The sequence below is a fragment of the Daphnia carinata genome, chromosome 3 (assembly GCF_022539665.2).
Source record: "Daphnia carinata strain CSIRO-1 chromosome 3, CSIRO_AGI_Dcar_HiC_V3, whole genome shotgun sequence".
Lineage (NCBI taxonomy): Eukaryota > Metazoa > Arthropoda > Branchiopoda > Diplostraca > Daphniidae > Daphnia > Daphnia carinata.
Genome location: NC_081333.1, coordinates 12,183,669 through 12,202,640, shown reverse-complemented (window position 1 = coordinate 12,202,640; position 18,972 = coordinate 12,183,669). Strand labels below are relative to the sequence as shown.

The 18,972-nt window shown below is 41.3% G+C and overlaps 3 protein-coding genes across 5 annotated transcripts in view; 2 read left to right on the top strand and 1 right to left on the bottom strand.

Moving 5' to 3' along the window:
* Positions 1-10,209, bottom strand: part of LOC130698496 (pleckstrin homology domain-containing family H member 2-like) — a 29,883-nt gene extending 19,674 nt beyond the window's left edge. Inside the window, 4 exon segments of the mRNA XM_059494710.1 lie at positions 1,551-1,846; positions 2,212-2,489; positions 3,146-3,463; positions 9,701-10,209. Coding sequence (XP_059350693.1) covers positions 1,551-1,846; positions 2,212-2,489; positions 3,146-3,378 — 807 coding nt within the window. The 5' untranslated portion in view covers positions 3,379-3,463; positions 9,701-10,209.
* Positions 10,210-10,657: 448 nt separating this feature from the next.
* Positions 10,658-14,789, top strand: LOC130698542 (endonuclease III-like protein 1). 2 transcript variants are annotated; one of them, XM_057521215.2, is made up of 6 exons: positions 10,658-10,893; positions 10,973-11,044; positions 13,614-13,972; positions 14,036-14,206; positions 14,265-14,424; positions 14,491-14,789. In XM_057521215.2, exons 3-6 carry the CDS (start codon positions 13,616-13,618, stop codon positions 14,727-14,729), a joined length of 927 nt encoding a protein of 308 aa, XP_057377198.1. In that variant the 5' UTR covers positions 10,658-10,893; positions 10,973-11,044; positions 13,614-13,615; the 3' UTR covers positions 14,730-14,789. The 2 variants fall into 2 exon arrangements, with proteins under 2 accessions (XP_057377198.1, XP_057377196.1); XM_057521213.2 differs by having other exon boundaries at positions 12,832-13,972.
* An 854-nt stretch (positions 14,790-15,643) lies between these two features.
* Positions 15,644-18,514, top strand: LOC130698514 (lysine--tRNA ligase-like). Of its 2 annotated transcripts, none has more exons than XM_057521181.1 (9): positions 15,644-15,785; positions 16,225-16,520; positions 16,593-16,870; positions 16,984-17,229; positions 17,308-17,470; positions 17,542-17,801; positions 17,876-18,088; positions 18,160-18,303; positions 18,370-18,514. In XM_057521181.1, exons 1-9 carry the CDS (start codon positions 15,751-15,753, stop codon positions 18,445-18,447), a joined length of 1,713 nt encoding a protein of 570 aa, XP_057377164.1. In that variant the 5' UTR covers positions 15,644-15,750; the 3' UTR covers positions 18,448-18,514. The 2 variants fall into 2 exon arrangements, with proteins under 2 accessions (XP_057377164.1, XP_057377163.1); XM_057521180.2 differs by lacking the exon at positions 15,644-15,785 and adding an exon at positions 15,916-16,166.
* Positions 18,515-18,972: the final 458 nt, after the last annotated feature.

Genomic DNA, 18,972 nt, shown 5'->3' with positions numbered 1-18,972 from the left:
AGAGTCGTAAAAGTGGATTAAAGGGCCATGGAAATCGCTCCGCCATATTCATTTCGGTTTGCTGACGTACCAATCAGATGCTCCCCCCCCCTCTTGATTCCCTACACAAAATGCGGAGTAGTTCTGTCAAGTGGGGAACGGATCACGATGAAAAGGAGGAAAGAGAGAGGGAAAAAAAAAAAAAAATCAGAAAGCGACAGGATTGGACGTCCGGTCAAATTTATTTGGTATTCCGGGTAGCCGGGACAATCAAATTTTTATGACCTATCATGCTCGTTCTCTATTCTTCCACTAAAGGAATCACGCTCCACCGATTCCCCCCCCCTCTTTCCTACCCAGCTATTTTAAAAGGATACTCCAACGCCAGATGAGATTTAACTAACAAAACAAAATTTTTCATTTTTTTTTTTTTTTTTTTTTCGTTTACGAAAGGAATTCGGGGATCGATGGATGAAAAAACCCGTGTCAACTGGACACGAATGCACCTGGTCTAATTCTGGACGACAGAGAAGAAAAAAAAAAGAGGGGGAGGGAAGCCAAAATGCTTTGCTAGATCAAATATCATCGGTCAATGTCATCCGGTACACAATAGTGGGTTCAGATGTTACACGTTGGATTTCAAGAGGGTTGCTCACTTTTTTTTTTCTCTCTTTCTTTCTTTCTTTCTTTCTCTCTCTCCCTTCCTCCTTGCCCGTGTGGCTGGCGCAATCAAATACCAACAACACCACACTGGATTGATCTGTCGCACTCAGCGCAGTCCTCCGCCTTACACGTGTTCACCGCAACAAATCACATTTCTCTCAGACTAGATATCGCATATAACCCCGGCTGAGTATTTTTTTTTTATTCAAATATTCACGTCGCTCCCAGAAGTACGATAACGACGGGCGGTATGTGTGGGAGATGTGGAATGGGAATAAAAAAAAAAAAAAAAAAAAAAAAAACCAGCGCCCACAATTTGTTGTCTTCTGCAACTGGCAGATATGGCACACCATTTTCATATTATTTTCCTTTTACTCGCGGGTTATATGAAAATGGTGTTGGGGAAGAAAAAAAAAAAAAAAAAGAAAAGAAAGAAAACTCCGGCGGGCTGCTGCAAGTGTCAGGCACCACCATAAGTACCGAGGCCGTTTCTGCAAACATAAAGATCCATACACACGCAGCGAGACAGTTCTATTCCGTCCCTTTCTCTCCTCTTCACGAATCGTCAAAGTTACGAGCGTTGCACTCCCCACCCGTCCCCTATAAACCTCGCCCGCGCGAAGAATAACTTTTGGCCCATACGGCCAGCTTTCCATCATGTTTACGCAAAGTCAAAACTAGTGCAACGCCATGGAAACTTTTGCAACGATAGCTCAAAAGTTTTTCCGCTTTTCAACCTGCTTTTGTTTCGATTCGCAGTTAGCATTTTTTTGTTTGATCGTTTTGCGTCGTCTGCACAGCCAGAAATCAGTTTTTTTGGAGAAAAAAACAAACGTTTCGCAGTACGATTCCACATCGCTAGATGGCACCACGTTATAAGAAAATGTGAAATTTTTTTTTGCGCTTACCTTTTCGCGGAGCAATCCGCGGATCTTGCCGGCCTGATCCCTGAACCGCTGAAGAGACATTTCCAGTTCCAGACAGCGTTCCTCCCAATTGACTCCCGGATCGCCGCCCTCCATGCTGTAGACGTACGGGATGTATCCGTCGTCGTCGGCGTAGTGTTCCTCATCGTCCATGACGCCCATCATCATGCTGGCGTGATCCTGTTCGCCGTGGTGGTGATAGTTGCGCGAATCCGAGAACCAGAAGCCTTCGCCGCTGCTGCTGGCCGCCATCGTCGCTTCGCTGTCAACTTCGCCATCTAGGGGGGAGAACAGACAAAAAAGTCAATTGATCAACGCCCGCGCTGCAATAACCGGTAACGCATAACTCGGGAATTCGTCAACAATTCATAACTATAAATGATGGCACAACCGAGCGTGACAGTGCGCACCAATTGTTCAGATCCATCATGATCGTCCGGCTTTATGATCAACTAGGACACAGACCCAATGACCGCTATAAATCAACCTACACAACTTGTCATCGGGTTACTAGCGCTAGGAGATTGGATTGCAAACGACAAGTTCGCTATTCGAACACGAAACAATAAAAATTCTATTGCCAGTCTAATTTTTTTTTCTTTCGTGTGTGTGATGAAAAGGAGAATAATAATAATATATTCACCTTGATAGTTATGCGAATAGCGATCGTTGGTCAGCGCTCCATCTTCCATGTCAACGACTTCGACGTCGCCGGCCAATTCGGACAGCGCCGTGTGCAACGACGAGGTTTGCGACGTGATCGAGGTCCGCTGAAAGTTGTTATCCGATAGCCTCTGACGTCGATAATGATACTGGACGGAAGATGGCCGCAAGAAGCTGTTGCCATGGCTCTGGCTGGAGGATGGCCGATCCAGCGAACGTCTTTTGATACTCGGCGAATTGGATGACATGTAGGACAACCTGGAAATAAAAAGCGACATGTCACGAGGTTAACTAATGGTTGGATACCCTCTCCTGACACGGAACTCATTCCCAGACTTTGTGCGCGTGTACGCCGGCGGATGAAGATGCGGAAGAAAAGCCTTATGACAAACGACGCGTAGCTAGGGACATCATCAAGCAAAACCACTTGTCATCCTGACGATGATCCAGTCTGACATTTCTTCTTCCTACCCCTAACTTTTATCCAACTAGAGGAACAGAACTCTATGCAGTCGGCTCTACTGCTGTCTCATCCAGATAAGTGGACGGCCCATCCATCTTTCTTTTTTTTTTTTTTTTTTTTTTTTTTGATGTAGGGTCTGCCGTCATCATCATTAACCGGCGTAACGTATCCGAAGCAAATCACTTGCCTTGGGAAATTAACTTTCTTTCTCCCTCCCCTCTTCAAAACTATTTTATTCAAAAGCAAACCCAATAAGTCTCGAAACGACAGATGGTTCGTGTATCTAAGAAGGAGGGCGTCCAATTTGCATCGATATTGTTCCAAACTAACTTGAACAAACAACCGCGACAGAGCCAAAATTTTTACCTTTTACATTTTGGAGGTGCACTTTTAAAGAAATGAACACGTCGAACCGCACACAGGAAAAAAAAAAATGTAAATAAACATTTACCTCGCCGTGCCTTCATCGTATCCAACTGGTTCAATGATGGCCGGGTATGCTGTTAGATGAGCATATTCCGAAGAATCACGCTGATTGTGATATCCTGCGTTGCGACGATCGTTGGGTGGATAAACATCTACAAGGCGGGCAATGGGATCAAAGAGTTGAGATAGTCGAGCATCCGTCACCAAGGCGCCGTTGCTTCCGGAAGAAGTCGGCCGGAAGGGATTTCGCTCGCTCATTTTCTTTGCAATTTCAAAGGTCCTTTGAAAACGTCTGATGTTCACACAAAACGATTCACTGGCCGGACAGATTCAATGGCACATCCTGTAAGGGGGAAATAACAAACACCAAACATAAGAATAGGCAAAGATGGTTAGTGAAAGTGATGCACGGATCGACGTCAAAGAGAGAATAGACACAGTACGCGGAGTAGAAAGTCTTCTGAAAAGATAGCGTACAAAAACACGAAAAGAAATGCACTGTCAGGCAGATGGCGTGACATGCATTTGATGGAAGGCCGACGGGCAGGCCGCCCACGGTGAATACGAAGAGAGAAAAAAAGAATCGACACGATCCAATGGAGCTTCTGTCCGCCCTTCCGAGTCTAAGGTCTTTCCGCTCCATCACATACCCTGTTGGTCCGGTTCTTTCTCTCTCCCTCTCTTTCTATCCCGCTGTGCATAGCGCACGTACGTATACACACACACACACACACATCATCCGAAGTATCAGAAAAAATTGAATCAATAGTAGTAACTATCTATCAACGAAAGTAAACATCCAATTCCTCGCACACACACGAATATGAGATATTAAATGAATAGGTAGATAACATATATAAATAGAACGCCGATACAATGCCAAACTTACGCCTTCGTGTTACGGCCAGACAGATGGACAATAGACTTTATCGACCGAAATTGCTCTGGAAAAATGTGGGACACTCAAGTGTTCCAACAGACGCGAATAAAAAAGAAAGAACACACACGAAAACTTGCTTTAGGAACGAACTCCCTGATTGCGCAGTAAAACGGGCGACAGGTGCTGTACAAAACTTTGCTGTCTATCTCATTAAATTCTAAGAGATGGCGTTGATTTGCTGACTCAAGCATTGTTATATCAACCAAAAAAAAAAGGAAAGAAAGAAAATCTCTACTACTAATCGGCACGGCAACAAAAGGGAAGGCCCGATTTTCCTTCAAATATTAAAGGTTGCCATGGTGACAGCATCCAAAGCTAAAAATAGGTCACTTGAATGGCCATCTCGTTACGTAAGAACAATACCCCGTCGTTTTACAAATGCGCACTCAAACCAATCCCACACAAGTTTTCTTTTGAACAGAGGTCCGTGCATGTCCGCAAACGTGACGGATCACGTCTCGGCGAAGGTCGTTTGATAAATAATTCATCGATCCTCTCCCAAAAAAAAAATTTAATTTATTAAAAAAAAAACAAAAAAAAACAGAAACCAACCAACGTGGTTAAAATAAAACAAAACAAATTACCATGGACGAGAACCTCAGCTCCTACGGACTATTAGACAGACGTGTTTAACGCCAGTCCCGAACAAAAAATGAAAAAAAAAGGGGGGCGATGACGATGTCTGGCACCGTGCCGTCATGTACACGATCGACCTGTCACGAGCAGACGACGCTACTTCCAAGTCAAACACAAAGCCATAAAAGATGACGGTAAGCGAGGGAAAAAGAAGAAGAAGAAAAGTTCAAAGTCCCCAAGGAGAATAATAACCGCACATTAAACACACGAAAATGGATCGTTATGGCCGAGTGCCAACATACCGGTCTTAACGTTTGCCTCGTCGCCGGCGCAATCCGGACGATTGATTCTTCGAGCGCGCGCGGCACACCCTGGCAATGATACATGGCAAGACACGCGCACTTTCTACCTTAGCCCGTGTAACGTGGCCGTCTTGTACACATCCCTCCCAACCCGGAATATTGAAGACCCAAGCCGATGGTCTGGGAGTTGGGCCCGAGACTGAAGCTCTTCAATTCCGCCAACGCAATTTTCCGTCTACTTCGGTTCTAAAGTCGCGATCGAAGTCGAAGAAAAGACGCGATGAAAAAAAGGGAAACGGAACTACCAATCGATTGATTCAATCTACTCTGCTCTTTTGTGCATTTTCTTGATTTACTCAAGCTTCCTCCGACACGCAGATTGACATTCGTTATTTTCTAAATAAAATAAAAAAAAAAAAACGCGAACAATCACGACTAATATCCGACATTAGCGCTGTGAAACGAATAAATAAATAAACACCTATTTATATCGCCCTGCTATCATTCTTTTTTTTTTTAAGGTTACCGTTGCCGGGCACAATTCCAAACCTTCTAGACAACCAATTAAAATCAACCATGGCAACTGAATTGTCAACAAGAAAACAAGGCCAACGTCATTTAGAAGCTCATTCAAAAATATGATACGGAACACACATACACACACACAAAAAAAGGGAGGCGACATCGGATAAGAAGAATTTCCAATTTTCTCACTTCTGCGAACCCATTTTGATACCACCCAGTTCGTCGACTCGATGATGACAAAAACAAAACAAGATCATTTGAAATCTTTTTTTGTTTGTTTGTCATTCTGAGAAAATACGTTCTCGTCTATCCACCCAAACTTCCAAATCCATCGATCGATACACGTACCTTGAGCGAGTGGACTAATGATGAATTCCACTTCACAACTAGCCAGTGTTGTTGACCTTTTATTTACTTTTAAAAACCAAACGGAGTGTACATTATTCGAAAATCAATAATTAAAAAAAAAAAAAAAACATTCACTTCCGTATTGGCGTCCTTGCTCGTCTTTGTTCCCAGTCACGAATTGATGAACACCAAACGGACAAATGCCTTGCTGTAAATTTTCTAAGTGTCTAGCATCTTGTTTTCGATATGGACAACAAGAATCTCATCATCGTTCGCACACACACACGAAAAAAAAAAAATGTGTTGAAACGACCAAGGAGAAACAACAAATGCTGGAAAGCGATTTTCAGCGAGACAACAAGAGTGATGCGTCCCGGCTTAAAAGCGATCTTTAGAAAACAACCGTAGAAAACAACAAAAAAAATATTCCCCCTATGTAAATAAAACAGGGAATTCTCGAAAAACAGGAGAACTGGTGAAAGACAGAAAAGGGCATCAACCCGAAAAACACTCGACATGGAAAAATGAGCCTCAAAGATGTGGACAGAGCGTACCCCTACCGTCTAAGATATATATATATAAGAAAAAAAGGAGACACCACACAAGGATTAAGTTTCTCTCGACGCGCATCGTTCGTTTCTGGTTTTCCTTTGCGTCCATGAAAAGCGACAAGAGAACGCGGAGGCAGATTTTGATATTGTGGCCTGTCAGATTTCCGTCAACTTTACAGTTCATAACGGAGTTCATGGCGGCTCTTTTTATTTTGAAATGTAAAAAAAAAAAAAAAAAAAAAAATTGGGGAAACACTATGACTTTAGTTGATGGAGGGGATTTTTATACTGACCCTTTGACCAGCTCTATTTCAAAACATATCGTCTTTTTAGGTGCCGACTGTTAAGAGAAAGTTTTAAACGTACGCAGACACCATTTTTCTTTGCCCGTAGAGAATATAAAACAAACAACTTTTCCTTCTTATCAAATCTATCGGGTTCTTTTATAGATGGAAATTTAAAACAGCAAAAAAGAAAAATCGCCCGTTGGCTTTTTCCAAAAAAAAAAACGGACTTAATGACTCGTACGTCGCGGCCGGCTGGCCATGAAAGCCGCGTGCAAACCTGAGAGAGAGAGCCAATTAAGACAAACGGTAAATTAGTTTTTATACTTAACGGTTTCGTCTGCATCTGCCAAAAGAAAATTGCGCCGCGAAATACAACAATGAATTTAGCCATCGGCAATACGTCTTTTAAACGTTTTGCGTAGCGGCCGCGTCCGATGAATGTAAACAAATCTCGAATTCGATCAAACTTGAAGCAAAATGAAATACTACTGCAGCATTCGACGGTGATTCAATTTATCTCCTAACCCTATGAGATCACGAGGATGACAAAGACTTTGCTATGTTGCGTATGATCGACGCAAGTGATTCGATAGTTCCCATTTACAAGCCCCGGGAGTCGACTGGATCAAGGGAGCAAAGATCCCCAAGCGTGATTCAACGCAAAAGGGAAGAAGCATTTCATAATCATGGCAGATTTATAGATCAATAATCTTCTCGCCCATTTCAGCCTTCCACGACGATGCAACCCAATTTCAACTCAACGAAGGAAACTCGATCGTCCCTAAAGAAGGGCGTATTCTACCCTTGTTTGTATCAGTAAAACATGGCAACTCCCGAGACACCCTTTTTCTCTTCCCTTTTTTTTTTTATTTAGTAACTTTCACTCTCATCTAACGAAACGCAAAAACGAAAGATATTTTTAAAAATAAGGAAACGAACATGTGGGAGAAAAGATTCGACACGGATGATTCAATTTAAAATTACCTTTTTTGAAAATTACGCGATGGGAAAATGTTTTTAAAGTTACAATTCGTTTGGTTTTATTTCGTTCCCATTTTCTCTCCGTTTCAGAATAGCATCATGAGAAAATCATGAATTAGTTAAAACACGATTGAAAGAGAGAAAAAACATTAGCATCTTGCCAAAAAAGGGAAGGCTTCATTGCGTCATCGCAGCCTCGTCATCGAGGCTGACGTTCAGCAACTCTGCACGAAAAACGCATTGCTTTTGGACCACCCAAAGAAAAGACGCCATTTTTAAATGGTAATAAAGGTCTCTTCCATGTTTGGCAGTGACTTCGCTATCTATCGATAACGACGTCTCAAATTGAAAAGTACAGTGGGGGGACTTCCGGTTTCCCATCCAGTATAATAGATAACAGTGCCTTCCTTTTTTAACTAGCCCTAATTTATAACGACTGTGGTACTCCGCCGGTTCGAAGAAACTTTCTTTGTACACAACAACCTTTTTTTTTAATGTGGACACACGTCCATCAAATATAGCGCCATTAAACTTGATGCAAATATTTCCAGATTTTTGGGTAAAGCGAGTTACTATTCTTTTTCTTTTTATTCCTACCTCCCTTTACCACGCCGGAATTATTCCGCACTCGACAGCTGGAAGCTCTTTTTCTCTCTCTCCCCTCATCTACCCGCCCGACACTTTAAACTTTAAAAGGAACTAAAATTAGAACTCGCTGCACGACTGTCGAACCTCGCCCCCCCTCCTCTTCTCCCACAATGGAATCGTGGGTGTAGGATTCCAAACTTCCACCAGGGCGGAAGCTGATCAAGAGTTGCCGTTTCCTGCATCTTTTAGGTTTTCCTTTGGTACTAAGGCAAACCTTGTTACCTGGATATGAGCACACACTACGTAATGGGATGTTATTCAAAGAAGAAGAGAAAAAAAAAACAACACAATAATTAAAGGAAACGGAAATTTTGTTATTTTGTCGCACCATACGGAGACAACAGCTGGAGGCCACGCCATTGTTGTTGAAAACAACAAAACGGAGGCGAAGAAAAAAAAAATAAAAACATCGAAAAAGATGAAAAGCGGCTAGAAGACTCAATCAGTCGCCGGAAGTCATTAAAGAAACTATTTCGGATACTACCTCTCTCCCCCCCCCATCTGAAAGGACACGATTCCGGCCAATATAAAAAGAAACGAGAGTTAAACGAATAAGAAAAAATAAACCATTAACTTTTTTCACAAAAAATCTTAAAATCGGCGCTTTTTAAAAACAAGAGGGGAGAAGAAAAAGAGCAGAGAAAATGATTTTTTTTTTTTTTAAATCAAGACTAATAAGGTACTATCAATTTCCTTTAGCGTGTTTGGCGTTCTGTACTTTTTCAAAACATGCTTTGGCTGACGATCAATGCTATTTTGATTCAGGGGGTTGCCATGACAACAAGATTCTATCGAGATCGCTCTCACGCAAAACTTTTAGCCGGCCAACCTTTTACATTTATTGGATGACCAATAGGAACGAAAAAAAAAAAAATCGCTTAATGCAGCAAATTTCACCAACCGAAAGAAGGACGAAAGCTGGAAAAATCACTGATACAGAAACTATTGATCACCTCCGAGTACAAGCCAACAAGTTTGTTTCTTTTCAAAGCGGAAAACAGCAACAAGTCACCAAGAGTCATCGATCCAAAGAGAAAACCAGTTCCCTACATGTTCCCGCCATAGAATTCTATGTTTAAAAAAAGAACTGTAAACGAAGAGTCCTTGGAGATCTTTCCCTCGAACATTTTGAATGGTGGAGTAGTCACGTCTCTTACTCACACGACCTTATAAGGCCAACTGAGAACAAATGTAGCCGACATGGACGAATTGCTAGATAAATACGGTGAAGCTTGATTCGAATAACTTTCAGAGAGAGAGAGGGGAGATATAATAAGGAGCCATTTTTCAAATAACCCAGCAAGAGGGTGAGAGACCCCGAGAAGGGTGCCACACAGCTGCTTCTCAAGGAACAACACACACACACAAAACAAAAAAAAAAGGGGACTCTCAATTATCCAAAGAAGAGGAAAAAAAATTCACCTGGTTTCTCACTGCGTTGCCACTTTGAAGAGGAAATGCATCAAGCGTCCTTGTTCGACGAACCTTGGAACGCCATCCACAGTTTTGCATAGACAACGTCTTCTTAATAGCACAAAACGTTCGATATTCACTTGAAGCTAAAAAGGTCAGAAATGCTTCCAAGGATTTCAAATATGCTCCTGGGAAATTTGTTGGCTGGTTGGAACCACACGCGTACACACAAACACACATCCACATACACACACACCCGTATTCTCAACTGGCCTTCTCAGTCCACGCGGTCTGGAACAGGGGGCGTACTCTCTCAACACTGCTATACTCGCCTTAATAATGGAAGTAACGATGGAATTTTTACAACGAATTATTTCGTTTTTCAAAAAACAATGTCCATTTTTGTTGTGTCTGGGCTAAATATTATGCTCTGGCACGGCATAGACAGGGAAAAAGGACTGAAACAAAAAACAGGACACGAACGAAGGAACAATGCGACTGTTCTCCTTCGCGCGTGCAAGTGAGACTAAGAGAGGGGCCCTCCGGCAGACGTCGAGTCGCCTGCCATCTGACGGAAAACGATGTGCATCCTAGCCTTGGCAAATGAATGACATTCAATTGACACTGATGAATGACGAATTGAAAGCAATTATTTTTGTTAAATGATTTATTTGCTATCTGTTATTTTGTGAGCACATAGTTTCAAATATTTTTTTGGAAAATTGACAAGACTGCTGTTTAGTGAAGCGAGTATGGAGACGGTTCCCCGCCAGAACCCAAATATTAAGAGGAAGGAAAAAGGGGGCTTCATATACTATTCCCCCCTCCGTATGAAGAGAAAGAAATATGGAAAAGACAAGAGGAACCTCGAGGCTATCAAATCCCAACGCCATCAGGTCCTTTCTTTCTTTTCTTTTTTTTTTTTTTTTTTTTTTTGCTTTGTTTAATACAACTGACGATGCAGTGGAGTTCCCTTGCCTCTCATACGTTTATTATGTTCGACTTTTCTTTGTTAAAAGAGCTTGTCAACAGAATTTACAATTCTTCCGCAATTAAGGAAGCTCGTACGTGATTGATTTGCATCGTACACGTTGGTAACAATAAAATTGCTGAGTAATTTCGCCAGGAACGGCCATTAGCAGACGATAAACTTGTGCGTCTGCTGTGGATCAGAAACGCTGATGATTAATGGAAGGCTTCAGGTAATCCACTTTTTGCTAGAAATGGTAAAACAGCAGGAAAGAACTTGCCAAAGTATATAATGCGTTGGGTTTTTTGCAGGGGAAAATGGTCGTTCTCATACATCATCTAAATTCGACTGTGATATGCTACCAAGGGCCTAGAAAGCAAATGGTAAGTCGCTGTTTTCCCTTTCATTATACTCGTACACTAAAGTTTCTAGCGTGACGCATTCGCAGAGGAAAGTTTTGCCCAACGAGTCTGTTCCATGTCGTTACTAAGCAACTGTTGAGGAGGATCAAAAAATCTGAATAAGTGAAAAAGAGTGTTCTTGTTTCCTTTTTATCACCTTTCTGTTTAACAAAGTGTTATTCACGTGATATCGACGAAAAGTGGAGAAAAGAAACAAGAATACATCGACACAGGGCTTAGCTAGAAGCTTATCTTGAGACTGATGCACGAATAAGTGATGGAAAAAAGAAAGCTTCTTTTGGCCATTGAGGAGGGACGTGTAACACGAAAAAGAAAGAAAAAAAAATGAGGCTAAAGATAGAACGACCAGTAAGTGTGTTGAGCTAATAATATATGAGCTGCTGCAGCCTCCTCCCCTCCTCGTAAGCTTTATACGTTCACCCCGGGATTACCGAGAGACAGTAGCATTGAATGTCACTGATATTTCACAAGGGAAACATGTCCCTTTTTTGTTCGGCTGAGAGAGACATGGTAGACTTTCATTTGATTCCAGGCCACATTTCCGACTCGTTGACGGCTCAATGATGGAGTCGCATTTTTAGAGATCCATCACCAATGCCTCTGTTTTTTTTCCCATCGCCTAATATGCATTCATCACGCGAGGAAATGCAACGAAAATTGCAACGGTAATCAACTTTCTCTGCGTGCTGAATGCGAGCACGAGCTGTCCCCAACAGCCACGATATAATGAATGAAAAAGTTTGAACGAAGAGTTTTATCTTCGAGGAATCAAAATTCGTCGAAAGAAATTTCTCTTCTCTCCCGATATAGATCTTTTTCCCCCAGACATCCTTGTGCAAGATCTTGTTATCTCTTTGTCTGTGTGTTACCTCGTCATTCATTAGCATATTCATGAATGAAACGGTATGGGCAACGGTCCCGGCTGGGCGTTTGAATAGCAACCAGTTTAACAGTATAAGGCATCTTGATTTTAAAATGAACAAGGCAACAATATTAAGTTCTCGAAAATATAAGAGACGGTAATTGTATAGGACTTGACACCCAGCCATCAATCATGGGCGGACATTGCACTCGAGTTCCAAAATTCGCCATTCAGGTCAAACAAATGCTCCTGCATGTATGGCAAAATTCTTGAGTCACTTCTTCACGAGAGGGCTCTTAAAAATACGAGGACATAAAAAGCCGAACATTTTTTGGAAACGACAGCTGTGCGTAATCTTCAGAAGCTATATTCGACCGTGGTGGGCATATCGCGTGTAAACATGTATTTTTAAACGAATGTAGGGGAAATATAAGGGCAAGCTTCGTATCGACCAAAAAGTTCTGCAACACTGGCGTCCTCGTCGAAAAATTATTCACTTCCAAAATCTTCCCAATTTCAAGCTGTTCCTATGACTAAGTGAAATATGACGCCCATCAAAAAGTTATATGGCGATGGAATGTATTTTCTTTTAGACGGCAAAGAAAGTTAGCCGTGGTCATCTGAAATTCGTGAAAAAGACATTTAAAACGTAATCAAACTGTGCATTTAAACTATGTGGCTATCACGCAACGTTCATCTTCCGTTTTTCTACATTCCTTTCAGCGTTTCTCTAACCGACCACCATCCAAGCAAAATTCAGAATAAAGCCAACTAGACCATGAATTACATAATCACGTTGCCGCAAAGTTGTATTGGCTGACGTACTGTATATCTCGAATAATTTCCCGACGCTATGCGTCTTTTTTTTTTTCATGTGTCACTTTAGATGTCCAGTCATCAGTCTCGAGCTAATTGAACCACGTCGGCAGACGAGACGTGTAGAAAATGCAGTGGTTGTATTGTGCTTAACGAGAGAGATAAAACTGCCTTTTATTGCTCGGTCACCGTCCATGATCAACTGAGACAATAAACTTGGTTGACAGTGGACAGCTCATGTGAAAATAAAGAATGAGAAAGGATTAGATCCATTCAACCTTAAAATGGATGTCGATAAGAAGATCCTGTTATTGATGATGACTATAAATTCGAAACGAACCATTCCGACTCAAATGACAGCGCAGCGTTTTAAACAATTCTATCCGTTCGCATTTTTGCTCTACGAATGGAAGAGGCGCTATATTCTAGAATTCCTTTTTTTATTCACATTAGCAATTCAAAGTTGATGATCCGTTTCTTCGGGTGAAATCGCTGAGAAAATTCCCATCCTTGATGACGGAAGGATTTCTAGTCTGGAACAATGGGTCGGCATCAGCTATTTATTTTCAGAATTCTTTTTAAAAAGCCTTTCAGATCACAGACAGCTTATTCTCATGGAGAAAACAACCCATTGAAATTCTATTTCCATGTTACTTCTATTGAAAAAAATGTTTACAAACAATTTTTGTGTAAACTATAAGGAAAAACAAATGGAAAAATGGAAACAGCTCGCATGGCTTCCCCTACTTTACATTTGGCAACATGGGTAGCAAGATAAATAAACATTAGACATGTTTTTGTTTTCGCCGCGTGTGAATCACGTCAAGATAGCCACTTTTAATGTTATTACAGTTATGGAAATGAGTTCTGCTAAATCTACCTACTTTATCTCCAAACAAGAATGTCAGCCAGCTCCTTCCAACATGGCATGTTCGCCGAAACGGCAAACTCGTTCGAATCTCATCAAACAAAAAGCGTTAAAAATAAAACTAGAAACCGACGTGAACGAATTAGTGGAAGAAAAGGTCAAAGTAAAAAAAGCCAGGAAAAAAGTTGTTGTTTCAGTTGAAGAAAATGTCACAAAGGAACCCATTAGGCCTGAGAACTGGGAAACTGTTCTGAAAAACATCCAAATAATGCGAACAAAGAAAGATGCCCCAGTTGATCATATGGGTGCTGAGCAATGTGCAGATGCAGAAAGCTCCCAGGAAGTATGGTTTTACAGGTTATTATCAAGAAACTTTGGGCTCATTCACTGTACATTTTAATTGCAGGTTAAACGATTTCAAGTCCTGGTTTCACTCATGTTGTCAAGTCAAACAAAAGACCAAGTAACTTTTGCTGCCATGCAAAAATTAAGAAAGCATGGGCTCACAATAGAAAATATCATTAATACAGATGAAAATGTTATAGCAACTTTGATCCATCCTGTTGGATTTTGGAAGGTATAAGAAAGATAATCCATGTGTTTTAAAAAATTCTAATATATCTGTCATTATTTAGAAAAAGGCATCATATATTAAAAAAACAGCAGCCATTTTGGCAGAGCAATACAACAGTGATATTCCAGAAAGTGTAGAAGAATTATGCAAACTTCCCGGAGTAGGACAAAAAATGGCTGTTCTCACTGTCAATATTGGTTGGGACAAAACAGTCGGCATTGGTACGTAATGGTCACTGTAATACGTCAAACAAACTTTACGTGCAAATATCTTGTTTTCATTCCTAGGGGTAGATACGCATGTTCATAGAATAGCAAATCGTTTAGGGTGGACACGTCAGCCCACTAAGACCCCCGAAAGCACCCAAAAAGAATTAGAAGACTGGCTACCTCGTTCGCTGTGGAACGAAGTCAACGTTTTGTTGGTTGGCTTTGGGCAGCAACATTGCACTCCTGTTAAACCTCACTGTGGAACATGCTTAAATAGGGATCTCTGTCCAGTTGGAAAATCTCACGTCAGTCGTTAAAATCGAGTTTCTTGTTGTTCCCAGCCAACCCATCACGTTTGCTATTTAAAGATATCTCTCGCGTATGATGACCCATTTTGTCTTCTCCTTCATAGGGCCGCAAATCGCGCTGTTTCATTCCGGATAGGTTCGAAATTCAATAAAGTTTTACGTCCAGTTAATATTTTTCCCCACGATGCTTATTGGAACCGAAGACCTCTTGCCATTGATTACGGAATATGTCACTGGTGACAGCGACAAACCCTATAAAATAATTAACCTAGTTAAAATGAAGTTTCATTACCTTCAAGTCTTTCCAGTCCCGTGCGCTTATCTAATTGTCTATAATTGCATTTTACAGTTCAAAAATTCGATTTCTGCTTTCTTTTGGTCTAACTTTTCTCCCCAGAGATCAGTAGGTATGAATTTTTTTATAGAGAGTAAACTATAACCAAAAAATATCGTTCATTCCATTACGGGATTGGATTTGAACAAGCAACAAATAATAATAATATTTTTGTTCAAACCGAGGACGTTCACCACCTGGCGGACGAAGTTTAAGTTTTAAAAAGTTTCCCAACTGAATGCAAGAATAACAACTAATGGTGGAAGTATTTGAATTCGCTGATTTTCGAGAATATCAATTTTAATTCTTCTGCCGGTACAAAAATAATTAACTACAGAAATTATGGTGCCTGTCGCTTGGAATTTCTAAAGCTGTAAAAGTTTGCCGTTTGAATTTGAACATTCCCTGTTAAAGCTTGAACCAATAAAGCTGAACATTAGTACATTTTTTCACGCCACGATATTCCAACTAAGTTGTAATAAAATGAACGGTAAAGATAAGGCACGTAACTAATCGAGATAGCAAGAATTGCGTGTTTAATTAGTTGACTGCATGCGCAAAAATGCAATGACAATATGCAGTTGCGTCAGAAAAGGTTGCTGTTAAATACTAGCCATTGCTGTAGCATGATGGCAGTCGTAGCAGACAGCTAGTACACATGTAAGCAGGAGAGCCGACCTAAACTCCAGTGCAAACATGGCGGATACCCCTGGTGATAAGTTGTCCAAGAAGTAAGTGTCATTTTGTAAATAAGAATTTGCGTTTGGTTTCGGAAGGGATAAATTAAAGAAATATAGCCGTCGGGCTTGCTGAATTATATTTGTTTTTTCCTCAATTAGTAAGCCGTTTATTGACAATTCGGGTAGCAAGAACTGCGAATCACCATATGTTTCATTGGTGAACTGTACAGCTAGTCTCATTTCCCTTTTTCTGCTTGTTCAGCAGTATTGACAAAACATGCTTACATTGAAATTTTTACGCGTGTCGTTCCATTACACGCGATTTGCTTACATTCAGAATTTTAGCTGTTGCCTACCTAAAAGTGAAAGGCAACTGCATCAGTCACAATGTTGTATGATAAAATGTCCAACTTTTCAACTTCACAAGAAAAGGTGAAATACCAAGAACAATAGTGGTCTCATGAATTACTTATTTTTTATTTCTATATAGTGAGCTGAAGCGTCGATTAAAAGCAGAGGCTAAAGCTAAAGAGAAAGCTGAAAAGGCCGAAAAGGCTCCACCAGTGGCAGACGGACCAAAGAAGAAAGATGCCATTAAAGAAGAAGACATCAACCCTAACGAATACTTCAAGCTAAGGAGTTCGGCTGTTCAACAGTTGAAATTATCCAAGTCCTCACCTTACCCACACAAATACCATGTTGATACTTCTCTGCAAGAGTTCATTGAAAAATTTACTTACCTTATCAAAGAGCAAGCATTGCAGGACCAGACTTTTAGCGTTGCAGGTTTAAGATATTTCATAATTAAAATAACGAGGCTGGCCGCCTAACGAGCTGATATTAAATGGCACTTTTCAGGTCGTGTTCACGCGATTCGAGAATCTGGGCCTAAACTTGTGTTCTATGTCCTTCAAAGTGAGGGAGTAAAACTTCAAATTATGGCGAACCTGCAGTCGTATGAATCCTCAGAACTCTTCTATGATGACGTCGACAAAATTAAGAGAGGAGACATCATTGGCGTGAAGGGTTATCCTACCAGAACTAAAACTGGGGAGCTCTCGATCGTTCCACGAAAAATGGAGCTGCTCTCCCCATGCCTTCACGCTATGCCTCATTACTATGGCTTGAAAGATAAGGTAAATCTTAGAATGTGTTCCCCACGTACACCGTAAAACCTGTGTACGTACACGAAGGGCGGTACGTGAAAGATCGATGCAAATTTATTGATTGTCGCTATTTATTTCAATAGGAAACCCGCTTCCGCCAACGTTATTTGGACCTCATTGTCAACACGGACGTGAGAAAGAAGTTTTACATTCGCTCTCAGATTATCTCGTACGTCCGCAGATTTCTCGACAACATGGGATTCCTGGAGGTAGAAACGCCCATGATGAACATGATTGCTGGAGGCGCTGCTGCCAAACCCTTTGTCACGCACCACAACGATTTGAATATGCAGCTCTTCATGAGAATTGCCCCCGAATTGTACCTCAAGGTGAAACGCATAATTGCTCAAACGACACATTGCGACGCAATCATCTATAATTATGCCTCGTGGTAATGTCCTTTGCAGATGCTTGTGGTCGGTGGAATCGATCGAGTCTACGAAATTGGGCGACAATTTCGAAACGAAGGTATTGATTTGACGCACAATCCGGAATTCACAACATGCGAGTTCTACATGGCTTATGCCGATTACAACGATCTGATGGATGTCACGGAAGCCATGATATCCGGTTGGTTGTGTATATTATTAAAATATCGTCGCACATTTTTCATTTATTTATTTTTCCTTCTTTTTTCAAAGGTATGGTGAAGGAAATCCATGGTACTTACAAAATTCCTTACCACCCGGAAGGTCCAACGGGCCCTGCCTTTGAAATTGATTTCACTCCGCCTTTCAGGCGACTTCGAATGTTCCCTGATTTGGAAAAGGCCACGGGAACTAAATTGCCTCATCCAGAGAAGCTGGACCTTCCGGAATCGAGAAAGCAATTAGACGATCTGTGTGTCAAGCATCAAGTCGATTGCAGTGCTCCCCGGACTGCCTCACGATTGCTGGATAAAGTAAAATCATATATGACATTATACGCTTGTGAAACAAAATGGTGTAACGCAATCAACGTTAATTATTCGTGTAGTTAGTTGGCCACTTTTTGGAAGAACAGTGCATCAATCCCACTTTCATTTGTGATCATCCTCAAGTAATGTCTCCCTTAGCAAAGGGACATCGTTCGGAACCTGGTCTCACTGAGCGTTTCGAGCTCTTTGTCATGAAGAAAGAAGTCTGCAATTCGTACACTGAGTTGAATGATCCGTTCATCCAGCGAGAGCGTTTTGAGCAACAAGCCCAAGTAAAAGATTGCCTAATCTTTCTTTCTATGGCTTTTTCATTTGACCATCATTTTCGTCTGTTTTTTTTTAGGACAAAGAAGCCGGCGATGACGAAGCCCAAATGATTGACGAAACGTTCTGTACTTCCCTCGAGTACGGATTGCCGCCAACTGGAGGATGGGGAATGGGCATTGATCGTATGGCCATGTTCCTGACCAACTCCAACAACATCAAGGTACGTTGTGGAAAACCAACCAGAAGCTGGTCTCAGTATTAATTGTTTTATTTTTATGATTTACAGGAAGTGCTGTTGTTCCCCGCCATGAAACCGGATGACCCCAACAAGCCGAAAGAGGACGTTCCCGAAGCGGTAGAGTGACCTTTTTGGCTAGAAATGTGAACCTATGTCCATCGCAAAAAAATACACTGCTGGATCATACAGGAAATCCAATCCTCAATTTTCCTATTTTCTCCTATATTTAATTCTGCCTAATTCCTTTACTATTCTCCCCCCCCCACTTCTTTTTATTCCACAAGATGTCAGGAGAATGTTGTTGCCTCGATGAAAGCAACAAGTCGGACAGACAGAGTCGTAAACCAACTTAGCTCTAATAGCACTGTAAGGTCGTGTAAGAGCCATACGTTCAATTACGACATGCTGTACTGAGAATTTGGGAGAAGGGAGGATAAGAGCTTGTAATAATTTCCTGTTTTGGATAAGACCTTCTTTTTTTTTTTCCCTGCTGCAACCTATAATTTAGAAATGCGGTGTGAGAGTAGAAACACAGCACTCTCATCCTCTATTGCCTTTCCTCACCCGCAAGAGAGAAAAAGAAAGACTTCTTTGGTAATGTTTCGTGTTATGTCCGTCTGCTGGTTTACGGCATGTTGCACCGCAACAACC